At 48.3% G+C, this 18,896-nt stretch overlaps 1 protein-coding gene and 1 long non-coding RNA gene across 8 annotated transcripts in view; one reads left to right on the forward strand and one right to left on the reverse strand.

Moving 5' to 3' along the window:
* PTBP1 (polypyrimidine tract binding protein 1) overlaps positions 1-10,962 on the reverse strand; it is a 44,550-nt gene extending 33,588 nt beyond the window's left edge. The window contains exons 1-2 of one of the 2 annotated variants that reach the window (XM_053298464.1): positions 10,799-10,962; positions 3,848-3,878 (exon numbers count right to left, since the gene is read on the reverse strand). In XM_053298464.1, coding sequence (XP_053154439.1) covers positions 3,848-3,878; positions 10,799-10,945 — 178 coding nt within the window. In that variant the 5' untranslated portion in view covers positions 10,946-10,962. The remainder of the gene's footprint in view (positions 1-3,847; positions 3,879-10,798) is intronic. The other variant, XM_053298465.1, reaches the window with a different exon arrangement.
* Positions 10,557-18,896, forward strand: part of LOC128345869 (uncharacterized) — a 75,678-nt gene continuing 67,338 nt past the window's right edge. For 4 of the 6 annotated variants that reach the window (XR_008316676.1, XR_008316673.1, XR_008316672.1 and 1 more), the window contains exons 1-2: positions 10,557-10,725; positions 13,519-13,696. This is a non-coding gene — a long non-coding RNA (uncharacterized LOC128345869). Of the gene's footprint in view, positions 10,726-11,282; positions 11,358-13,464; positions 13,697-18,896 lie in introns of those variants that run through there. The other 2 variants (XR_008316674.1, XR_008316675.1) reach the window with 2 other exon arrangements.

An 18,896-nucleotide genomic window follows, 5' to 3' on the forward strand; every position in this document is an offset into this window, starting at 1 on the left:
AAATCCTCACCAATGAGGCTGGGCAAACTGTACAAATGCAAAGCATCTGACAGAGGAACATTTACAGGGGAAGCCAAGAGCTGCTGCTGCTTGAGAAGGTACAAAGGTCAAAGATGTGTTGTATCCTAGAGGAGTTAGCCCACTTCCCTAGTTTTGTCTGCCAATGATGAGAGACACAGCATCACAAATGTCCTGCTCCAACCTCCTCTCCAGCCCCAACCAGCTACTATGGAGACAAGCCATAAAACCAACTAGCCCTTTTGAGTGGAGCGGAGGGGTGTGGGCCCCTGCTAAATAGCTCTGAATTCCTGAACGCGGAGTAACCAGTTATGCCATCATTCCTGCCTGATAGGGCACTCCACACCCAGGCTCACTGCCGCCAGCCCTGGCAATTACAAGGCTCTGCATGGTTCCCACCTAGATCAAAAGCTGCCCTGCGCAGAGAGAGAGAGAGAGAGAGAGAGAGAGAGAGAGCGCCAGAAGGGCCCCTTGATGGGACCATAGGCTTCATTAAGCTCCAGAGAGGAATCTGAATCTATTCTAAATGTTTCTTGAACTTGGGAAGTGGAATATCTCAAGGCTAGTTCATATCCCTCCCAGTCTTGGGCCTTGATGCTGCTTAAATCAAAGCAAACCTTTGCCTAACTCCATTCAGCCATCTCCTTTCAGCAGCAGCTGAAACGTTTCACATCTCCATCTGAAGCTGCCCCACTGGGTTAAGCCTGAAACAGTGACGGAGTAAGCAGCTAAGGACACAGCACTGAAGTTCCACAGAGGGCATAGACTGTCAGCAGCAGGGATGCAAGAGGTGGGGAGTCCCAGTACGACTGAGATGCAGAGCTATTTGAATATTTGTTCCTTGTTCAGTCCCACCTGTATCCTCCATCTAATCGCTGAATCAAATGGGGGAACTAGGAACAGCAACTACAGGCAACTAGGGAGTATTCGAGCCAAGCCAAGGGGAGGGCCCACAGCTCAGCGCTAGAGCCCCTGCAGTGCACACAGAAGGCCCCAGGTTCATCCCTGGCATCTTCAGGTAGGGCTGGGAAACACCCCTGCCTGACACCCTGGAGCGCTGCTGCCAGAGTAGACAGTGCTGAGCTACATGGACCAAGGATCTGATGTGGTAGATGGTAGTTTCATCTCAAGCAACTTGGTCCTAGTGTCCATGCTGTGCCCTTAACTGCTGTATGTTGTGAGGACTAAGAACACACCTCTTGTTCTAAAACTGAGCACTGAAACGCTTGATTCTGTCATACACAACACATTTGCAGCCTTGAGGTTTCCTAGATCCACAGCCACATCATTAAGGACCTGAGGGGTGCTGGGCTGCAATCCACCCTATGAACCAGGTTCAGTAAATGAAACTAGCCTACACTAGGCTAACTTCCAACAGGACCCCACCCCGCAACACAAGGGGAATGCTGAAAGAGCTGAAGCTGCCTGCAGCCAGACCTAGAGATGCAACTGAACAAAGCAGATGCTCCGCCAGCTAAGACGCACCTTGCAGACATCCAGCACAACAGGGAAAGCTTTCTAGACTAGCTCTCTCACTGACTGCACTGCTAGCTTTTTGCTTGCAGAGAATGATCTACTCTACACAAGGGCGTGAACACGTGTGCACCGCCCCCCACCACAATCTACTGGCTGCTGTCTTGTCTCCTGCCTCGATGCTCTGCCTGCTCATTCTCACCTTATGCCTGCTGCATGCTGAGATCCAGCCTCAGTCTCAATAAAGATGCCAATTAGAAAACCTCTCCAACGGCACTGGCTCATGAAGGCAAAGGGAGTTGTCTGGAGAGAGCCAGATGGTTCCTTACGTGTTGGTCCATCCCAGGCACACAGCCTCCACGCTTCCCCTTTGTAGCCTGCAGATGTGCCCGTTAAGCTCCCTTTGTGCTTCCGCACATGTGGCTCCCAGATGAGGCCAAGCCTGCTACAGCAGAGGCTCACCAACGGCCAGCTTGCTGCCGGCTGCACTGAAGCCGAAGTGCGGGCTGGAATTTCCTCACTCACATTCCTGGCCCCTAGCCCAAAACCATAACTGCTGTTCCCATGGCAAAGTATCCTGGCCGCCCCACAAAACCAGGTCTATCCAGCCAGGCAGAGCACAGCACTCGCTAGGAGAATACAACGAAGCACACGGCTGGGCCTGGGCCATGTCTAGAGCAGCCCCCAGGCACATGGCTTCTTATGGGGAGGGCATTTTTTTTTGACCCGACTTCAGATCAAGCTTTCCCCAAAGTCAAGGTTTGTTAGGCGATGCCCATTTTATACTGTTATTTCCCAGATCACTCCCAGCTTAAAGGAGTGATCAAAAAGCACCAAAAATATATATAGTTCCTAGGTACCAGCAACTGTTTCATCAGCCACAGCTTTGTTTTAGATGCTGGGCCTGTATTAGGGTGTAAAATATTGAGGAAACAAGCATCAAGTATCCAAGCTCCCAAGAAACAATGCATTGGGCCCTTCCAGGCCTGAGCATCGCCCCCTCCCCGGCCAGTCCATCCCTCCCATGTTCAATGATCTCATCAATAGTGCTCTTCCTTCTTTAGATAGAGGCCCTTGTCACCTTCCCTTTCAGGTACAATTTGCACCAACTCTCAGTAAGCTCCTTCTCTACCACAGACCAGGAGCTCTACTGGTCAGTTTGTTTTAATTCATATTTAAGAGGCAGGAAAAATAGCAGTCTTATTTGGGAACCCAGATAAGTTAGGAATGGGATGCAGCACCCTTCCATCCTGACTTTCCTAAGGGGGAGGGGGTGCCTTTTAATTGTGCCTAAGCAGTAAGATCTCCCCTCTTCCTTCCTTCAGGAAGGCAGGCACAAGCTTTTATCCTGCAAATGCTGCTCCCCATCCCCCACAGATAAAGAGTCTTCCTGTCAGCGCTTTATTTCAGGGCTGGGCCATAGCTGGCAGATTAAAGGTCATGTTTTGTTGTACACCCCAGAGGAAAAGGCCGTTTAATTGAGCATCTGCTTTCCAACACAGACTTGATTCTTATATATGCTAGGGGTGCTTGGTGGCTCCTATAAAGGAGGATCCAATTTTTTTCTCCCCTAAAGTGACAGAAATATGGCCAGATACAGCTTCGGATTTGATCTAGGAATGTCTTCCAGATTTCAGCTCCAAGGAACCCTTTTCTATATCACATTTTCCAGAGACACCCTGCCTGCTCTCGATGTGTTCCTGGCAACATTCTAGGGTGCACAGTCAGTGCATGCTCCTGGAAGGCCACACCACTGTGTGAACTGAAAGGCTGGATTCAGATATAACAGGTAGCTATGTTTTCTCGCTGCAAGAGCTCATGTATTCTCTCTTCCTCTTCTGCATGCAAGAGGAGAAGAGCAACAACGGTCTGTTTGCACTTAACTACAGTTTTGTGTTGTGCAAGAACCCTGGGACACCACTGAAGCTTTTTGCTCTCTTCCTCGTGGGTCCATGAGTAGGAAAGAGGAGAGCGTAAGCCGGTGGCTCTTGGGCTTGACCTTGTAACCAGAAATGATGGTTTTTGTTAAAATTCAATCTGGCCAGTGTGTACCACTGGATAACTCCCTGCAGCTGTGAATGCCTGCAAGGCAAGACTGGTGGCAGGCAATTGAGCCATCTTCCAAGGTAGGTAGCCTGCCACAGATCTTCTCATCAAGCACCCCTGAGAAGCCCCCAAGGGACCCCAGGATTCCCCAGAAAAGCTTGAAAGCCCCACCACATGACACCCATGGGGCAGCAACCAGGTAAGCCTCAACCCATACAACACTTCAACAGCTTGTTTTAGGAATGTCACCATGCCCTGCAGTACAACACAGTGGCGCTGAGCAATGAGAGCAAGAAAAAGGAACACTTACCTTTGTACCAACTGTTATATCTTGGACAATGCTGCAAGAGGAGAAAGAAAGGGATACAAAGTTAGAAAAGCTTCCTCAGATATCCAGGACAGTTTGCAGAAAGGACAACCAAGGTAAAACAGGGCACTCGTAGCAAGTGAGAAAAGGCATGTGGTTCACATGGCGGCAGCAGCAACCAAAGAGATGTTTGGAAACTGAACGCTCAGGAAGCTGTACTTCTGACAGCAAAGCCAAGCCAAGAGAACCTGTTCCTCTTCCTAAGAATGCTGCCCAACTGGTCTTTAGACTACTTACATGCTACATGCTAAAGGGCACCTGTAAAAGATTGAGGGGGGGATAAGTGACATCTAGCCCCATATGCTCAGAACAGCTTCATGAAGACTAGCTGCTCGTTAATTTAAAGATGGGATGTCTCACAACCAGTCCTCAGGCCTCCTCCCATGCGTCTGCCCATCAACTCTGACATCTCGCAGAAGGCAGCTCTCGCGCAGCAAGGCACAGGCTACAACAAGTTAGTCTAAGGTGTCACAAGGTCATTTGTAGCAATCACACAACTGTTTTTCCAGAATCAAGAATGACAGCAGAGCCTGATTAACAAGGCCAGGCCTGTCTCTGTAGCCCACACCATCAAGCACAGCTTCTTGGGAGTTCCTATGTGCCAGAATCTTTCTAACTCTGCCTGCAGAGGCTGCATTCCTCAACCTGTGGATCTGCTTGCTGTCCCAAGGGAGCCCACCCTCCCTCAACAGTCAAACATTTGCAAGACCAAGATGCTGCAGGAGAAGGGAGACAGCAAGGATTACGGCCACATGGCATGCTTGAAAATGCCTTATGGCAACACTGTGACAGGAAATGGAAACCTCACCTACACACACAGCAAATAATAAGCTGGTTCTCACATCAATCTAGTTTGTGAAGAGCAAGCGGAGCCCACTGTCTAGGGAAGCCCATCCTCAACTATGACACCAAACAGCCAGATGCTGCTGCCATCACCACCTCATACAATGATCTTTGTCTTAACCAGTTGGGCTGCAGTCTGTACTCCTATTACAGAGCCCTGGGACAATGGGCTCACATACCTCTGGAATGTCACCAGGCCCAACACTTGATGCTCTTCTCATCTCACCAGCTGTCCTTGCTGAAGGCAACTCCTGCTTGACAAGGTCTGCTTGACCAGCAAGTGCTGGGTTTCCCTTGACCCAGCTGAGTGCCTGCATGCTTCCCCCCCAAACCAGCTTTTGCCATATCATAGCCCAGCAGCTCACAGCTGGCATTCAGTTCCACTCCAGAGCAGCTGCCAGAAGAGCTACAGGCAGTGGACTCTGCTGCAGATCATGACTAAAAAAGCTCAGTCAGGGAAAGTGGGATTTTTAAATAATCCCACTGGTGTTTCAAATGGGCAACAGAGACAGATGGGTTTTGTCAAGATCCTGAATACCAGCTTGAGTGGACTAATTAAGCCCATCTGCGAATCAGCTTTAGAGTCTAACAAAGGGGATGCTTTATGTTGCCACGTGCGCATCCAACTTACAGAAGGGCTGACACATGCACACTCCTGTGTTTTGGGAAGGCAGTTTTACTCCTGCTAAATCAGCAGGAGCACATTCCCAAGGAAGTAGGTAGCTCGAGTAGGGAAGTAGCTCAAGTAGGGGAGCTCACTTTGGAAGCTGCCTTCTACCAAGTCAGACCATTGGCCTACTTAGCTCAATATTGTCTACACAGACTGGCAGCGGCTTCTACTACTACAGATATTTATATACTGCTTTTCAACAAGAGTTCCCAAAGCGGTTTACATAGGTATACAATAAAATGGCTCCCTGTCCCCAAAGTGCTCACAATCTAAAAAGAAACATAAAATAGACACGAGCAACAGCCACTGGATGGATGCTGTGCTGGGGTTAGATAGGGCCAGTTGCTCTCTCCCTGCTCAATAAAGAGAATCTCCACTTTTAAAAGGTGCCTCTTCATTCAGTTAACAGGGACAGCTAACTTCTCCAAGGTTGCAGGCAGGAGTCTCTCACAGTGCTATCTGAAGATGCCAGGGAGGGAACTTGGAACCTTCTGCATGCAAGCACTCTTCACAGAGGGGCCCCATCCCCTAAGGGAAATATCTTACAGTGCTCACATGTAATCTCCCATTCAAATGCAAATCAGGGCAGGCCCTGCTTAGCCAAGGGGACAGTTCATGCTTGCTACCACAAGCAACCCCTGTGAGCTATGCATAGTATTTTCCATTTCTCTCTGGGTGTCGCAGGCCAAAAAAAACCCCTATGCTGAAGCAGTTTGGCTTGTGACAAGAGTTCTAAGCTGACCCAAGGGCAGTTAAAGTCCGGAGGACCTCAGCATCCTTCTGAGGAACTAAGAAGCTAAAGTTAGCTTTTTAGAAGCTATTTTCAGTTTTAACTTTTTGGCTCTTATTTCCAGAGTTCAGTGAGAACTCCCAGCCTTGATGTAGCTTTCACTGCAGCTCAGCAAGCTGTATCAACATAAACATTTTTCACAGGATTTAAATATACTCCTGACATACCAACTGTGCTAACTACAGCTACTTTGCCTATACTTCCAAAGCAATCGCCAAGCTCAGGAGTTTAACTGGCCAATGTGTACAACTGCCAGTCAACTAGAACATGCAGAAAGCTTTCCAGCAGCAAGCAATTCCACATTTCCCATCCCAACAGGGCTCAGACACATTTTGAAAAAGTAACCCAGATGTCAAACTACCTCTCTCAGCACCCATCAATTATTCAGTCTGTGCTTCAGGTCTTGCTATTTCTGCCTGAAGGACAACACCTAGCACACTCAGAATATAATCTGCTTCTCAGCAAAGCCAGACAAGATGGAAAGGCCTCTACAACCATTTATCACAACAGCGGATCCATTTTTTAAAGTTCTAGCTAAGTTAACTTAGCAGCTTCAGCCATTAAGTGGCATGGCTAAACCAGAAAAGCTGTTGCTCCAGAGCTCCCCCCCCCCCCCACCCACAGAGGGGAAGTAACCTGCCTAGAGATGAGGAGGCTGTTCGTTTGAATCCCCGCTGGTGTGTTTCCCAGAACATGGTAAACTCCTATACTGGGCAGCAGCAATATAGGAAGATGCTGAAAGGCATCATCTCATTCTGCGCGGGAGGTGGCAATAGTCAACCACTCCTGTATTCTACCAAGAAAACCACATGGCTCTGTGGCCACCAGGAATCGATGGCACAACCTTTCCTTTCCAAAATTTAACTGGACAGTAGTGGGCTGTCAAGCCTACTTTAGTAGCCAGCCCAAGGAAAATGGGAGTCACTGCAGAGTCAGTACCAGGCTGTAAATACAGAAGGCCAAAAATAATCAGCTGGGTGGTTTACAAGCTGTGAAAACATTTGACAGAGCACTCAACATTCAACAGAACTGAGCAATCATAAGTAAAGTGTGCCATCGAGTCGGTGTCAACCACAGAGCCCTGTGGTTGTCTTTAGTAGATACAGGAGGGGTTTACCACTGCCATCTCCCATGCAGTACGAGACTGTGCCTTTCAGCATCTTCCTATACCTCTGCTGCCTGATGTCGGTGTTTTCCATGATCTAGGAAGCATACCAGCGGGGATTCAAATCAGCAAACTCTGGCTTTCCCCCCGCTGCACCATTAGGTGGCTGTGAGCAATCATAATCACTGTTAAATGCCTTGACATATACAAAGCCACGGCTCAGGCTCCAGGACGCACCACTCACTCCACTTTTGACTGCAGTGGAATCTACTTGCAAGCATGCTTAAGACTGCCACAGAAGCCATGTGGAATCCAAGGGAGGAAGCAGCATACATAGGAAGTTGCCATATACCGAGTTAGACCATAGGTTCATCTAACTCAGTATTGTCTACACAGACTGGCAGCGGCTTCTCCAAGGTTCCAGGCACGAGTCTCTCTCAGCCCTATCATGGAGATGCCAGGGAAGGAACCTGGAACTTTCTGCAGCCCCATCCCCTGAGGGGAACATCTTACAGTGCTTACACTTCTAGTCTCCCATTCATTTGCAACCAGGGTGGATCCTGCTTAGCTGATGGGACAAGTAATGCTCCTTCTCAGCATGAAGAGTAACTGTTTAGTAACCACACACGTTTCACAAAAATCCAATTCCAACCAGAAGTCAGATTCAGTGTAACTTAACTGAAATAGCAATAGCATTTACATTTACACTTACATGAGCCCCTGGTGGCGCAGTGGTAAAACTGCCGCCCTGTAACCAGAAGGTTACAAGTTCGATCCTGACCAGGGGCTCAAGGTTGACCCAGCCTTCCATCCTTCCGAGGTCGGTAAAATGAGTACCCAGAATGTTGGGGGCAATATGCTAAATCATTGTAAACCGCTTAGAGAGCTCCGGCTATAAAGCGGTATATAAATGTAAGTGCTAAGTGCTATGAAAAGGTTTTAACCCATGACTTGGAGGATATTGACACAGGAAAGCTGCCATGTTTCAGCATCAAGATTGAGCACGCCAGGCCCTAAATTGTCCCAGGTACCTGGTTACCCTGGCACTTGACTACTGGCACCCAGGAACTGCATGAGGTTTTGCAAGCTCAGAAAACAGCACTTTATCCCAGAAGAGCAAACATCCTATAGCAGCAAGACACTGTGGCACTGTTAAAACTAATTTGTGATTGTGACCTAAGATAGGCAGATAGCCTGTTTTCATCAGAGGCAAAAGGCACTGTCCTATCTCATGGTCATGAAGGTGGCTGAAAATTAATTATATGTGTGTGAGAGTGTAAGTAAGCAAACTACTTTGGGGACTTTTGTTGAAAACCAGTATATAAATATTTGTCATATTAATTTATATAAAAGACTTCAAACACTTCACTCTTGTATTTACAAAGGACCTAACATTGGACAGAAACAACATCTGCCATCTTTGTTTTACCTTCTGCAGTCAGTGGCCTCAAAGCCACCTTTGCAGATGACTTGCTGCACAAGTCAAGAGCAGCTCCAAGACGACACACCCAAGGAACAAGCCTAAACCCATCAGAGCCTGCAAGCAAAACCTGGATTTTCATTTCAAATGTGGGAGGGAACATTTTCCTCTAGGTGTACAAAAAAAGTAATGGTGGCAGAACAGATAGTCCAACAAGCCTTTCTGCAATGCACCAAAACAGCAAGTGGGGACTCTTCCACAGAGGAAGGAACAAAGTAGAAAGTCCATGACAGGAAAAACAGGAAGACACCACTGTGCAGTAGCTTAAGCAACATTACAGCAAGCTGACAGAGGAAAAAATACCAGGAAGTAGTAGTGAGGAAAGGCAACTACCCAACAAACACCTTTGCTTGCTGGCAAACACAAAGGGTGACAAATAGGGTGGGGCAAAAGAACCTATTTCCACATGCTTCACCATGCCACCTGGGCCACCCATGATTTTCATAAGATGCTCAGATAGGAAAGCAAAGAAAAAGCTGCCAAGAATTCCTCTTCCGGGTACAAAAAAAGAGGGTGCATATAAAGATGCTCCTACATTTACACAGGACCCAGCCTGGCAAGTGAGTCCACAGAAGTTACCAGGCAGTCTTACTGCAGTTTGGACAAGAATGAAAGAGAGGTTACACACACATACCCACTCAATGGAGGGGTGGCAACCCCGAGGATATCTAGTCATGGCCAGACCAATCAGTGATGGGGGTTGTAGTCCAACAACAGCTCAAGCACCAAGGTTTGCCATTCCAGTGTAGAGAACCTTCCCCACAAAAAGGTATATTTAAAACCTTCTATTTCCTCAAAAAGTGGAGTGCAAAGACACCCACTCCTTCCAAACAAGGACGAGGATAGATAACCACGAGGAGAAAAGGGGGAGGGGACAAGGTGAACACATTGTGCCCTGGAGCAAGAGGAAGTACCAAAACACACCTTCCCCAAAGCTCTAGCTGAGTAAAAGCTGGAGAAGGGGAAACTGGTATCAAGCAGGCAAGAAATGGAATGGAGGTTGGGAGTGGAAATTCACCCTGCCAGAGGCCCAAAGGAAGCCAAAAAGCATCATTATAAGATTAAAAATAAAGATGTTTTAACGAGGGCAGAATCGCTACTCCTTCACCTCCCTTTCTCACACACACAGCCCGCCCACACAAAAATTTAAGCTGGGGAAGAAATGAAGGCCCTCCTTCGCCCATGTCGGCTCCCCTTTCATCTTCTCCTCCACCGCAGCATCAAGAAGGAAGCATGCTTGCGGGACTGGTGGGACGGGTATGCATGGGAAGCCCCTGCACCCGGTCTTTCTTTCGTTTAGCAGCGAACTTTTTTAGCCCGCCTTTCCAGCCAGCTCGAGGCGGAGGAGGACAGAAAAGAGGAAGATCGAGAGGAAGAGAAGGAGGCGTGGCCAAGAGAGCACGAGGCGGCTAGGAGGAAAGAAGAGCAAAAGTTTCAAGAGAACAAGAGCGGAAAAAACTAAAAGGAAAACGCGAGGGCGGAAAGGAAAAGCGGGTGGCTTCATGGAACGCGGAGGCTGCGCGCGCATCTTAGAATGTTGGGGGATCGGGGAAAGGAGGGGGCTGTGAGCGCTTCGAACGTTTGGGGAATGAGGGGAAGGCGCGCACGCGCGTCCGGGGGGGGGGACAAAGGGGAGGGGTAAGGCAGCCGGGCTTGGAACGTTGTGGGGGGCGACCGGCTACGCAGGCGCGAGGGGAGGGGGGTGCTGCGGCCCGCGCCGGGGGCGCGCATGCGCACTCCCGTCCTCCAGGAAACTGCAACTTTTTCGACGTGGGGGAGGGGAGAAAGAAGGGGGGGAAGAGGGGGAAACACGGTTTCTTCTCCTGCTGCTCTCCCCTCACGACGAAGGCAAGCCTCCCCACCCGCTTTCAAGAACGCACCATGAACCGAAAGAATGGGACAGAAAACCTCCCACCCCCGCTCGGTTCCTGAGGTAAATCTAGCTCCCCGCCCTCTTCCCTCCCTGAGTTGATTTCTCTTCAGAGGTCGCCCGCGCTGGCTCTCACCCGTCCATTGCACACGAAGGCGGCCCGAAGGGAACGGAGGCGCCGGAATAGCAAGAGCGAACTCAACGGCGACGTGTTATATAGACTCACAAAATGGCGGCGCAGGATGGCCCCGCCTCCCCTGCCCCCTCGGCCTCGCCGCACCATTGGCCACCGCCGCTGTCAGCCCGAAGAGGCGGGTGGAGTAGCTTCGCGGCGTCGTGGGGATCAAGAGAGATGGTGGCGCTCATTGGTGTAGAGGCAAGCAAGCGGGCGGGGCCATGGCGCGGCGCTCGAGGCGATTGGCTGGCTCGTGGCGCGAGGAGCCATTTCGGGCGCGGGAAATGAAGGCTGGGTCGCGGCCATCGTAAATGCGGGGCAGGTGAATGGTGATCTGTACCCGCGACCATTTTGAATGTGGGCCGCCGGGAGTTCGGTCGGCGGCGTCGGCGGCCATTTTGTGTACGGGCAACCTCTCCCCAAGAGAGGAGGCCATTCTGGATAAGGGCATCGAATCCCGAATGTGATGCTTTGCTGGAAGGACCCTGCACTTCTGAAGAAACGCGTTTAGAATTCACAAGTGCAAATTTCACGTGATCACATGTTTGAAAGGAAGGGTTGGGAAAAGTTGTTTTCTTGGTCAAAAATAATTTTCAATATTTGCTGGACATTCTCCTCTTACCTTATTTTTTCCTGTATTTGATTAATTAGTAGTTAAAGGTAAAGTTGTGCCGTCGAGTCGCTGTCGACTCCTGGCGCCCACAGAGCCCTGTGGTTGTCTTTGGTAGAATACAGGAGGGGTTTACCATTGCCTCCTCCCACGCAGTATGAGATTAAGCCTTTCAGCATCTTCCTATATCACTGCTGCCCAATATAGGGAAACATACTAGCTGGGATTTGAACTGGCAACTTCTTGCTCCCTAGGCAAGGGAGTTAATTACCCGCTACGCCATTAGATAATTAGCAATTGTTAATCTGATAAAATAACAAAAATATTAATCTGATAAAATAACGTATTGATCACTGAACTAAATGCATACTCTTCCTCTCCCTTCCCTTGCTTTCAGGTGATGTCCCTGGGGCAGAGACTTGTCCTCTTGAATTTTGGAAAGAATAATGATAAAAATATAGGTCTATGGAGAATTAAGCCTTACACAAGGGCTTGTCATTTTCTTTTATGCTGACTCTGAAGTAAATGCCTCTGATTTCAATGGGACTTACTTCCCAGTAGGGAAGTGTTTGTTGCACGGCTGCCTAAATGACACATAGACATAAAGCTTTGCATGCAAATGATTGCAATTGTTCCCTAAGAGGAAACAGAGACACGTGCTGATCAGTATGCTGAAGTTTCCATTATCTCTGGTTTATTATTAATTATTATTAATTATTTATTTATTTGATTTCTATACCGCCCTTCCAAAAACGGCTCAGGGCAGTTTAAGATGGCCACACACACACACACAGTAGCAAATTTACCTCCTGTACCTTCTGTATATATCTGGGCCAGTCACTTCTCTCTCAGCCTAACCTACTTCACAGGGTTGTTGTGAGGAGAAACTTAAGCATGTAGTAGACCGCTCTGGGCTCCTTGGAGGAAAAGCAGGATATAAAATGTAAAAATTAAAATCTTCTGGTTGCCTGGAACCGATCTCCAAAATGCACAAAGCGCAAACTGGTTGCAATGAAGAGTCATCACTGACTCTGCTGTCAGTTGCACCGTGCATGTTTGCTTCCTGCTTGCTTTCTTCATCCAGTTGCATGTATTTTAACTTTTTTAAAAAAAGTTAAAACTGAACGGTTAAAAACAATAGCAGTTATTTTTCTCTCTCGAGTACAAGGGCTGTGGTATTCATTTTACAGTCTTACACCACAGGCAAAAGAGTTCTGCATTACTCTGCATGAAATGGATCTGACTAGTTCAAAGCATGTGAACGGGTTTGGGAAAGTTTGTGGGACAGTGGTGCATAAACATTCTCTGTATTCATTCCCAAACTGCTTTTAAAAGTTTGTGTCTGAATTAGAGAGTTAAAAGAATGTAGACGAACCTAACCCAGAACTGAGCCCAAACTGTGTATGGTTCTATTCCGATTCCAATCAGGGAATTGAACCATACCATACACAGAGATGGGTCCCACGATCAGTGAGACCCGGTTTGTGCAGCTAAGTGGGGAGAGCGGCCTAAGCCCGCTCTCCCTGCAGACGATCAGGGCGGGAGCCCTGGGCGGCCGGATTGGCCACCCACACGATTCCGGCTCTGTGACAGAGCCGGTGGGGGCTGGGGGGAGTGGGGGCCGATCGCCCCCCGGAAGCTCCAGCATGCCCATGCTGGCGAAACCCCTGGAGCCGGGCTTTTCGCCCCCCCTCCGGGGGACTCCTCCATGCTACGGCTACTCACAATTAAAAAAACTGGGTTTGTGGAGCGCTCGCTTTTTTAGGGGCGGTTTTAGGGGCGGGCTACTTGAGTGAGTTACCCGCTCTAGAACCACCGGGCTCGCAGCGATTGCAGAAAATCTAGAACCACCCGGGTTCTCACGATTGCAGAAAATCGGGCTAGCGGAGGATTTTCTGCAGTCGTGTGAATAGCCTCACTGTTTGAGCTCAGTTCCGGGATTAGGTGTGTCCACATTTTTTTAAACTCTCCAGTTTTAAGCTCTACTACTGCCTGATTCCTTCCCCCTCAAATATAGAGCGAAGACATACAATGGTGCAAACTCCCTTCTTCCGTCTCCCCTTGGCTCCAGCTTGCAGTTCCAATTTGAGGCAGACAACCAAACGCACTTCCAGGACAAACTGAACATGTAGCTGAAGTTCCCCTGTCAAGAATCACAAGGCTTCAGGGTGAGTGGTGAAGAAGCATTCCGGGGAGCCTTCCTAGACTGCGTCCGGACTGCCCGTGTGGGGCTGCCATCCTATCCACAAGTAAGTTGGCGGGACTTCTGAGTAAGCATGCCGTGTGTGTTTGCACATATAGCATGGGCCCTGTTCTGCTTATTCATGCTTACTCATAACCAGGGAGGGATGCACCCGCTTCCTGGCAACTCCAAAGTCGTTTCCTGTAACTTCATTTATCACCCCTGAGAACTGAAACGAGCACGCCAGACTTGGAAGAACAAAGTGTTTGGTCCCACCCCACCCCAACCCCTCTTCTCCAGTCTTGGCTACAACCCACGGACCGATTTCCCCCAGCGCAGGCTACAGTTCATGGCATTTTGTACGCATTAATCGGCTGTTGGCTGGATTGCTCTTGCCCTTTAGACAGGAAACTCAAGGCAGGCTACAAGGCATCTGAAAACAGCCTGGGTGAGGATATGGGCGTGAAGCTAGGCTTGTGGGCACAGCAACGGCCCAGGACCTCCTGGCAACCTGGAGCAGATGCTTCCTCCCCTCTCCTGCCCCCTCACATGCCTCTTTTTTGTCTGAGGCCTTGGAGGGGAAGCAAAGGGTATCTTACAGTAAAGTGTGCCATCAAGTCAATTTCAACTCATGTGCCGTCAAGTCAATTTCGACTTGTCTTTGGTAGAATACAGGAGGGGTTTACCATTGCCCTCTCCCACGCAGTATGAGGTGATGCCTTTTAGCCTCTTCCTATATTGCTGCTGTCTGATAGATTTATTTATTTATTTATTTATTTGTTTGTTTGTTTGTTTGTTTGTTTGTTTGTTTACATTTGTACACTGCCCCAAACTTTCGTCTCTGGGTGGTTAACAATAGCATAAAACAAGTTAAAATATGTACAAAAACTTAAAAACAATTTAACAATTTAAAAATCATCCACAAATTAAAACCTTAAAATTGTTAAAGAACTGAAAAAGCTTGGGTGAAGAGGTAGGTTTTCAAAGGCTTTCTAAAAATTGTCAGAGAGTACCAGCGGTGATTTGAACTGGCAACCTTCTGCTTGTTACTCAAGCATTTCCCCACTTAAGGTGGCCAAAGAGTATTTTACTGCCCATTAAAACCCCAAGAATCTCTTACTTGAGGTGTTGGTCTTACCTTCCCTCATGAAAATCCGCCCCTGCTTATGTTTGTGGAGACTTATGTTTGTGGGTCTAATGGAGGAGAGCTGGGAAGAGTATCTAGATTCCAAGTTCCCTCCCTGGCAGCATCTCCAAGATAGGGCTGAGAGAGATTCCTGCCTGCAACCTTGGAGAAGCCGCTGCCAGTCTGTGAAGACAATACTGAGCTAGATAGACCAAGGGTCTAACTCAGTATATGGCAGCTTCCTATGTTCCTATGATTCCTGCCATTTTCACTCATGCTTTCCGTTTGTGTGTGCGTCTCCGGCTGTTGCTCCCCTGCAACTGGGATTCAGAGGCATCCTGCCTCTGAGACTAGTCACATATCTGCTAAGCCTACCTCACAGCATTGTTGTGAGGATTTTTTTTTTTTTAAAGCCATGTACACTGCTTTGAGCTCCTGTGGGGAATATAAATGAGAGGAGAGCTGATCTTGTGGTAGCAAGCATGACTTGTCCCCTTAGCTAAGCAGGGTCTGCCCTGGTTGCATATGAAAGGGAGACTTGATGTGCAAGCACTGTAAGAGATTCCGCTCTTAGGGGATGGAGCTGCTCTGGGAAGAGCATCTAGGCTCCAAGTTCCCTCCCTGGCAGCATCTCCAAGATAGGAGGGGCTGTCTGGCCCTGATCTGCTGCTGTCCCCAAACAGAGGATGGCATCCCTGCAGCTACCCTCCCAAAAGACTCACTGAACAGTAGTTCACGAGATGGGGAGGGGAAAGCTTGTGGGGGGGGGTAAGGTTGCCCTGCCCCCTTGCCTCTGACAGGGCTTGGGGCTCTGGGATGCACACACAGGATCATAAAGACCAACAGAACAAATTAGACAAGCAGAGGAATCCAAGACATTTAGAGGTTTGAAAGAAGAGGCAGGAAAGCCAAGCCTAAGAGTCCCCACAAGAGTGAAGAAGAGTTAGGCATTACAAAAGAGAGAGAAAGAGGTGTGTGTGTGTGTTGGGCTGGTTTAACAGATGTTACAAAACAGAAAGCAAGAAGGTGTGGCCATGGCGGGGGGGGGGGGAGCAGGGCGGAGAATGAAAAAGCCGATCAAAAATGGCCCTGGAGAACGGCCTTTTGGGGGGAAACTTGTTGACCGTTGTGCAGACAATCGCTTGCTTGCTTACAGAACGAGTTTATAGAAATAATACAGAGTGTGGTTTGCATTTCTGGGTGTGTCATCACCCACAGGCCCTTCAGTCTGGAGCAGCTGATCAGCCACAGAAGCCTGGAACGGAGACATTTCCTTATTCACAAACTGAAGGGGAAACGTTCTGAATCATGCCTGATTCCAGCTGTCCCCCTCCATTGTTGCAGAAGAATGAAGAGGGCGGCGCAACCAGCCAGATCTTTCGTCTGGAAGGGCCAGGTTCTTTGCAAGGTTGGAAGAGCCCGATCCAGCTAGAGGTCACAATCGTAGGCACATTTCCTCAGAAATAAGTCCTGCTGTGTCCAGTGGGGGCCTATTTCCAAGGACGTCCACATGCTTGCTAGGGTATGTCTGGAGTTTACTTCTGAGCAAACATGCCTGCTGCAATACCCGTCTGCAATCCTAAACATGCTTACCCCAGAGAAAGTCCCATTCCATTCAATGCAATTTACTGCCGAGAAAGCATGCTTCAGACTGCAGTGGAGCAAGTTATCTGTGACAATCTCTTGGATTTCAGTGGCTCTTAGATGTGAATAACGTGCGGGATCAGGGCCAAAAAGCATTCCCTAGAAAAGGGTGACTTGATTCCCTCTTAAATTTCTTTCCCAACACAGGAAGGGTTGCTTTCCCTTCGACTCCCAACCATTAACACAATGTAATCTTCGAAGCACCTCCTATGCTGGTAGTTAACCAGGAGAGATCCAGTGATTCAAGCCGGGAGATTTGCCTCCCTTGTTTGCTTTGGGAAAATGACCAGAAAAAATGTTGAGGTGGGGAAGAAAGAAAGAACATTTTAATTCAATTTTGTGGGCTTTCAATTCACCTCGCTTACCCCATCTCCAGTTCACCAGCTGTCAATAAATTGAGTTTGAAAGCCAAAGCCTTATACACACGGTTCTATTACACAGATATATTGAGTTTCGGCACGGAGCGATTTAATTTCGTTGTCTGGTTTACTCTCTTCATTAGCACTAAAATGAAATTGGTCCCCCCCTCCTTAGTGAAGAAACGGCTTGCTTGGGACTGTATGCTATCTACCCAAAATTCTGCAACCAGGAGAAACGTGGGTTCTGCAGTCACAATAATAAATCCTACAATTAAATAGATTTGCAGTTATTTTGTTAAGAATGTAAGAAGAGCTCTACTGTTCCATATCAAACATCATCCAGTCTGTTAGATGCTTTGCCAGGGGCCGGGGCGGGATATTGACATGAAAGCTGTGGGCCTACGATGTTGTCTCCCAATCACTATTATTCAGTGGTAGACTGGCTCAGAACATGGAAGTTCCTCATAGCCTTCATGGATAACAGCAGTTGACAGACCACTCTTCCTCCTTCTCCACAATTTTGCTTCATTCTCTTCTAAGCCATATCTAAGCCCTCTAAGCCATATCTTGTATCAGTGAGTTCCATATGTCAAGTCAGAGTAGACAATGCTGATCTAAATGGACTGATTCTATATAAGGCAGCTTCTGACATCGACCACACCAAAAAGGTTCCTTCCTACCTTCCCACGCGTATTTACTTTAGGCGTTTTGTGGCTCTCTGATGTCCTAAAGAAGACTCACTCTCTTCTGATTTTGCTTCCCTGTCTGGTCACCCAGCAACAATTCAGGCTCATTATAGATCAGTGTTGTTCATCGTAAAGCCTGGACTCCTGGATCTTTTTCACATGGTGCTTTTACTTCGAATCTCCCCCCCACCCCACCCCGGAAGGGAGTGTGCTCTTCTTCACATGCAACTCAGATTTTCCCTTCCGAGTTTAAGCTTAGCCCGCTTTATGTCCAGGGTTAAAAAAAAAAAACAACCCTGTATTTGAGTGGCTTTTTCGGGATGAAGCAAGAGCCAGTCAAGCTTTTGAGAATCAAGCTTTTAAGATGCAAACAGGAAGCTGCCTTCTGTAATGCCACGATTCTTTTTCGAACACTAGCTGAAGCACTGAAGCACTGTGAGAAAACTTTGTGGGGGGCAGTGGTGGCCCCCTGAGTGATCATTTATGGGGCCTCTGTGAAAGAAACCCCTCTTTCTTTTCCTCCTAGAAAGAACTCTTAAGAGTGGGCTCCATCTTTCTCAAAGGGCCCCCCACACTGAGAAGAGCGCAGTACTGTGTGGAGGTCAGCACAGTAGGAAATGGCTCTCTCGCCCTGAAGGACTTTTGCCAAAGTGCCCTTCCCTTGAAAGATAGTGAAGATCCCTGCCCTAGATGATCAGGCACGTGGTTCTTTCAAAACCTGCTCTGAAGGCTTTACACGCAGGGCTTCTACCCCAAATCTATTTCAGAAGAGAGTGTGTGCGTTCACACACCAGCCAAACTTACCCCGAAGTCCCTTCGAGATCCTTGGACCCACTCCACACACAAATCGGGCTTTGTGATGTGAATTCTAGCTTATCTTGATGAATTTCCGGATTTTAAAAATCCTGGTTTTAAGCTACTTTTTCTGAAAACACCAAGGGAATAGGGAGAGGCGCTGCTGTGAATCAGCATGATAAGAGGGATGTTCTCTTTAGAAATGCAGATATCGCTCTTAAGGAAGCTCTCTCTCCTCCCCCCACCCAATTGGCTAGAAGGAAAACATGGAGGCAGGCCATGTGAACTTGTTTCAAAACAAAACCCGAGAGTAGAGGGGAGGGGCTGCTTCTCTCAGTGCCGCAAGTGTAATTCGAAGTGGCTTTGCTCAACATTTACCTTCACTCAACATTTAATTTGCTCAACTTCGCTCAACGTTTAATTCGAAGTGGCTTCGCTCAGCCATGAAGCCATATGTGAATAACTCCTTGGAGAGTCAAATTACGTCCCCATAAAAGACCCTTGCCTTCACCCTGGGCAAACGGGACCCCATGAAGCATTGCAAGACTATGGCCTGTGCAGCTCTATAGCCCTACTTCGGGCTCAGGTGTCCAGATACGCACCGCAGATGGCCAGTGTGCAGTCACAGAATGTCCTCCTAATCTTTTGCAAAGCCTC

This window comes from Hemicordylus capensis, chromosome 2 (assembly GCF_027244095.1).
Source record: "Hemicordylus capensis ecotype Gifberg chromosome 2, rHemCap1.1.pri, whole genome shotgun sequence".
In the NCBI taxonomy this organism is placed as follows: Eukaryota; Metazoa; Chordata; class Lepidosauria; order Squamata; family Cordylidae; genus Hemicordylus; species Hemicordylus capensis.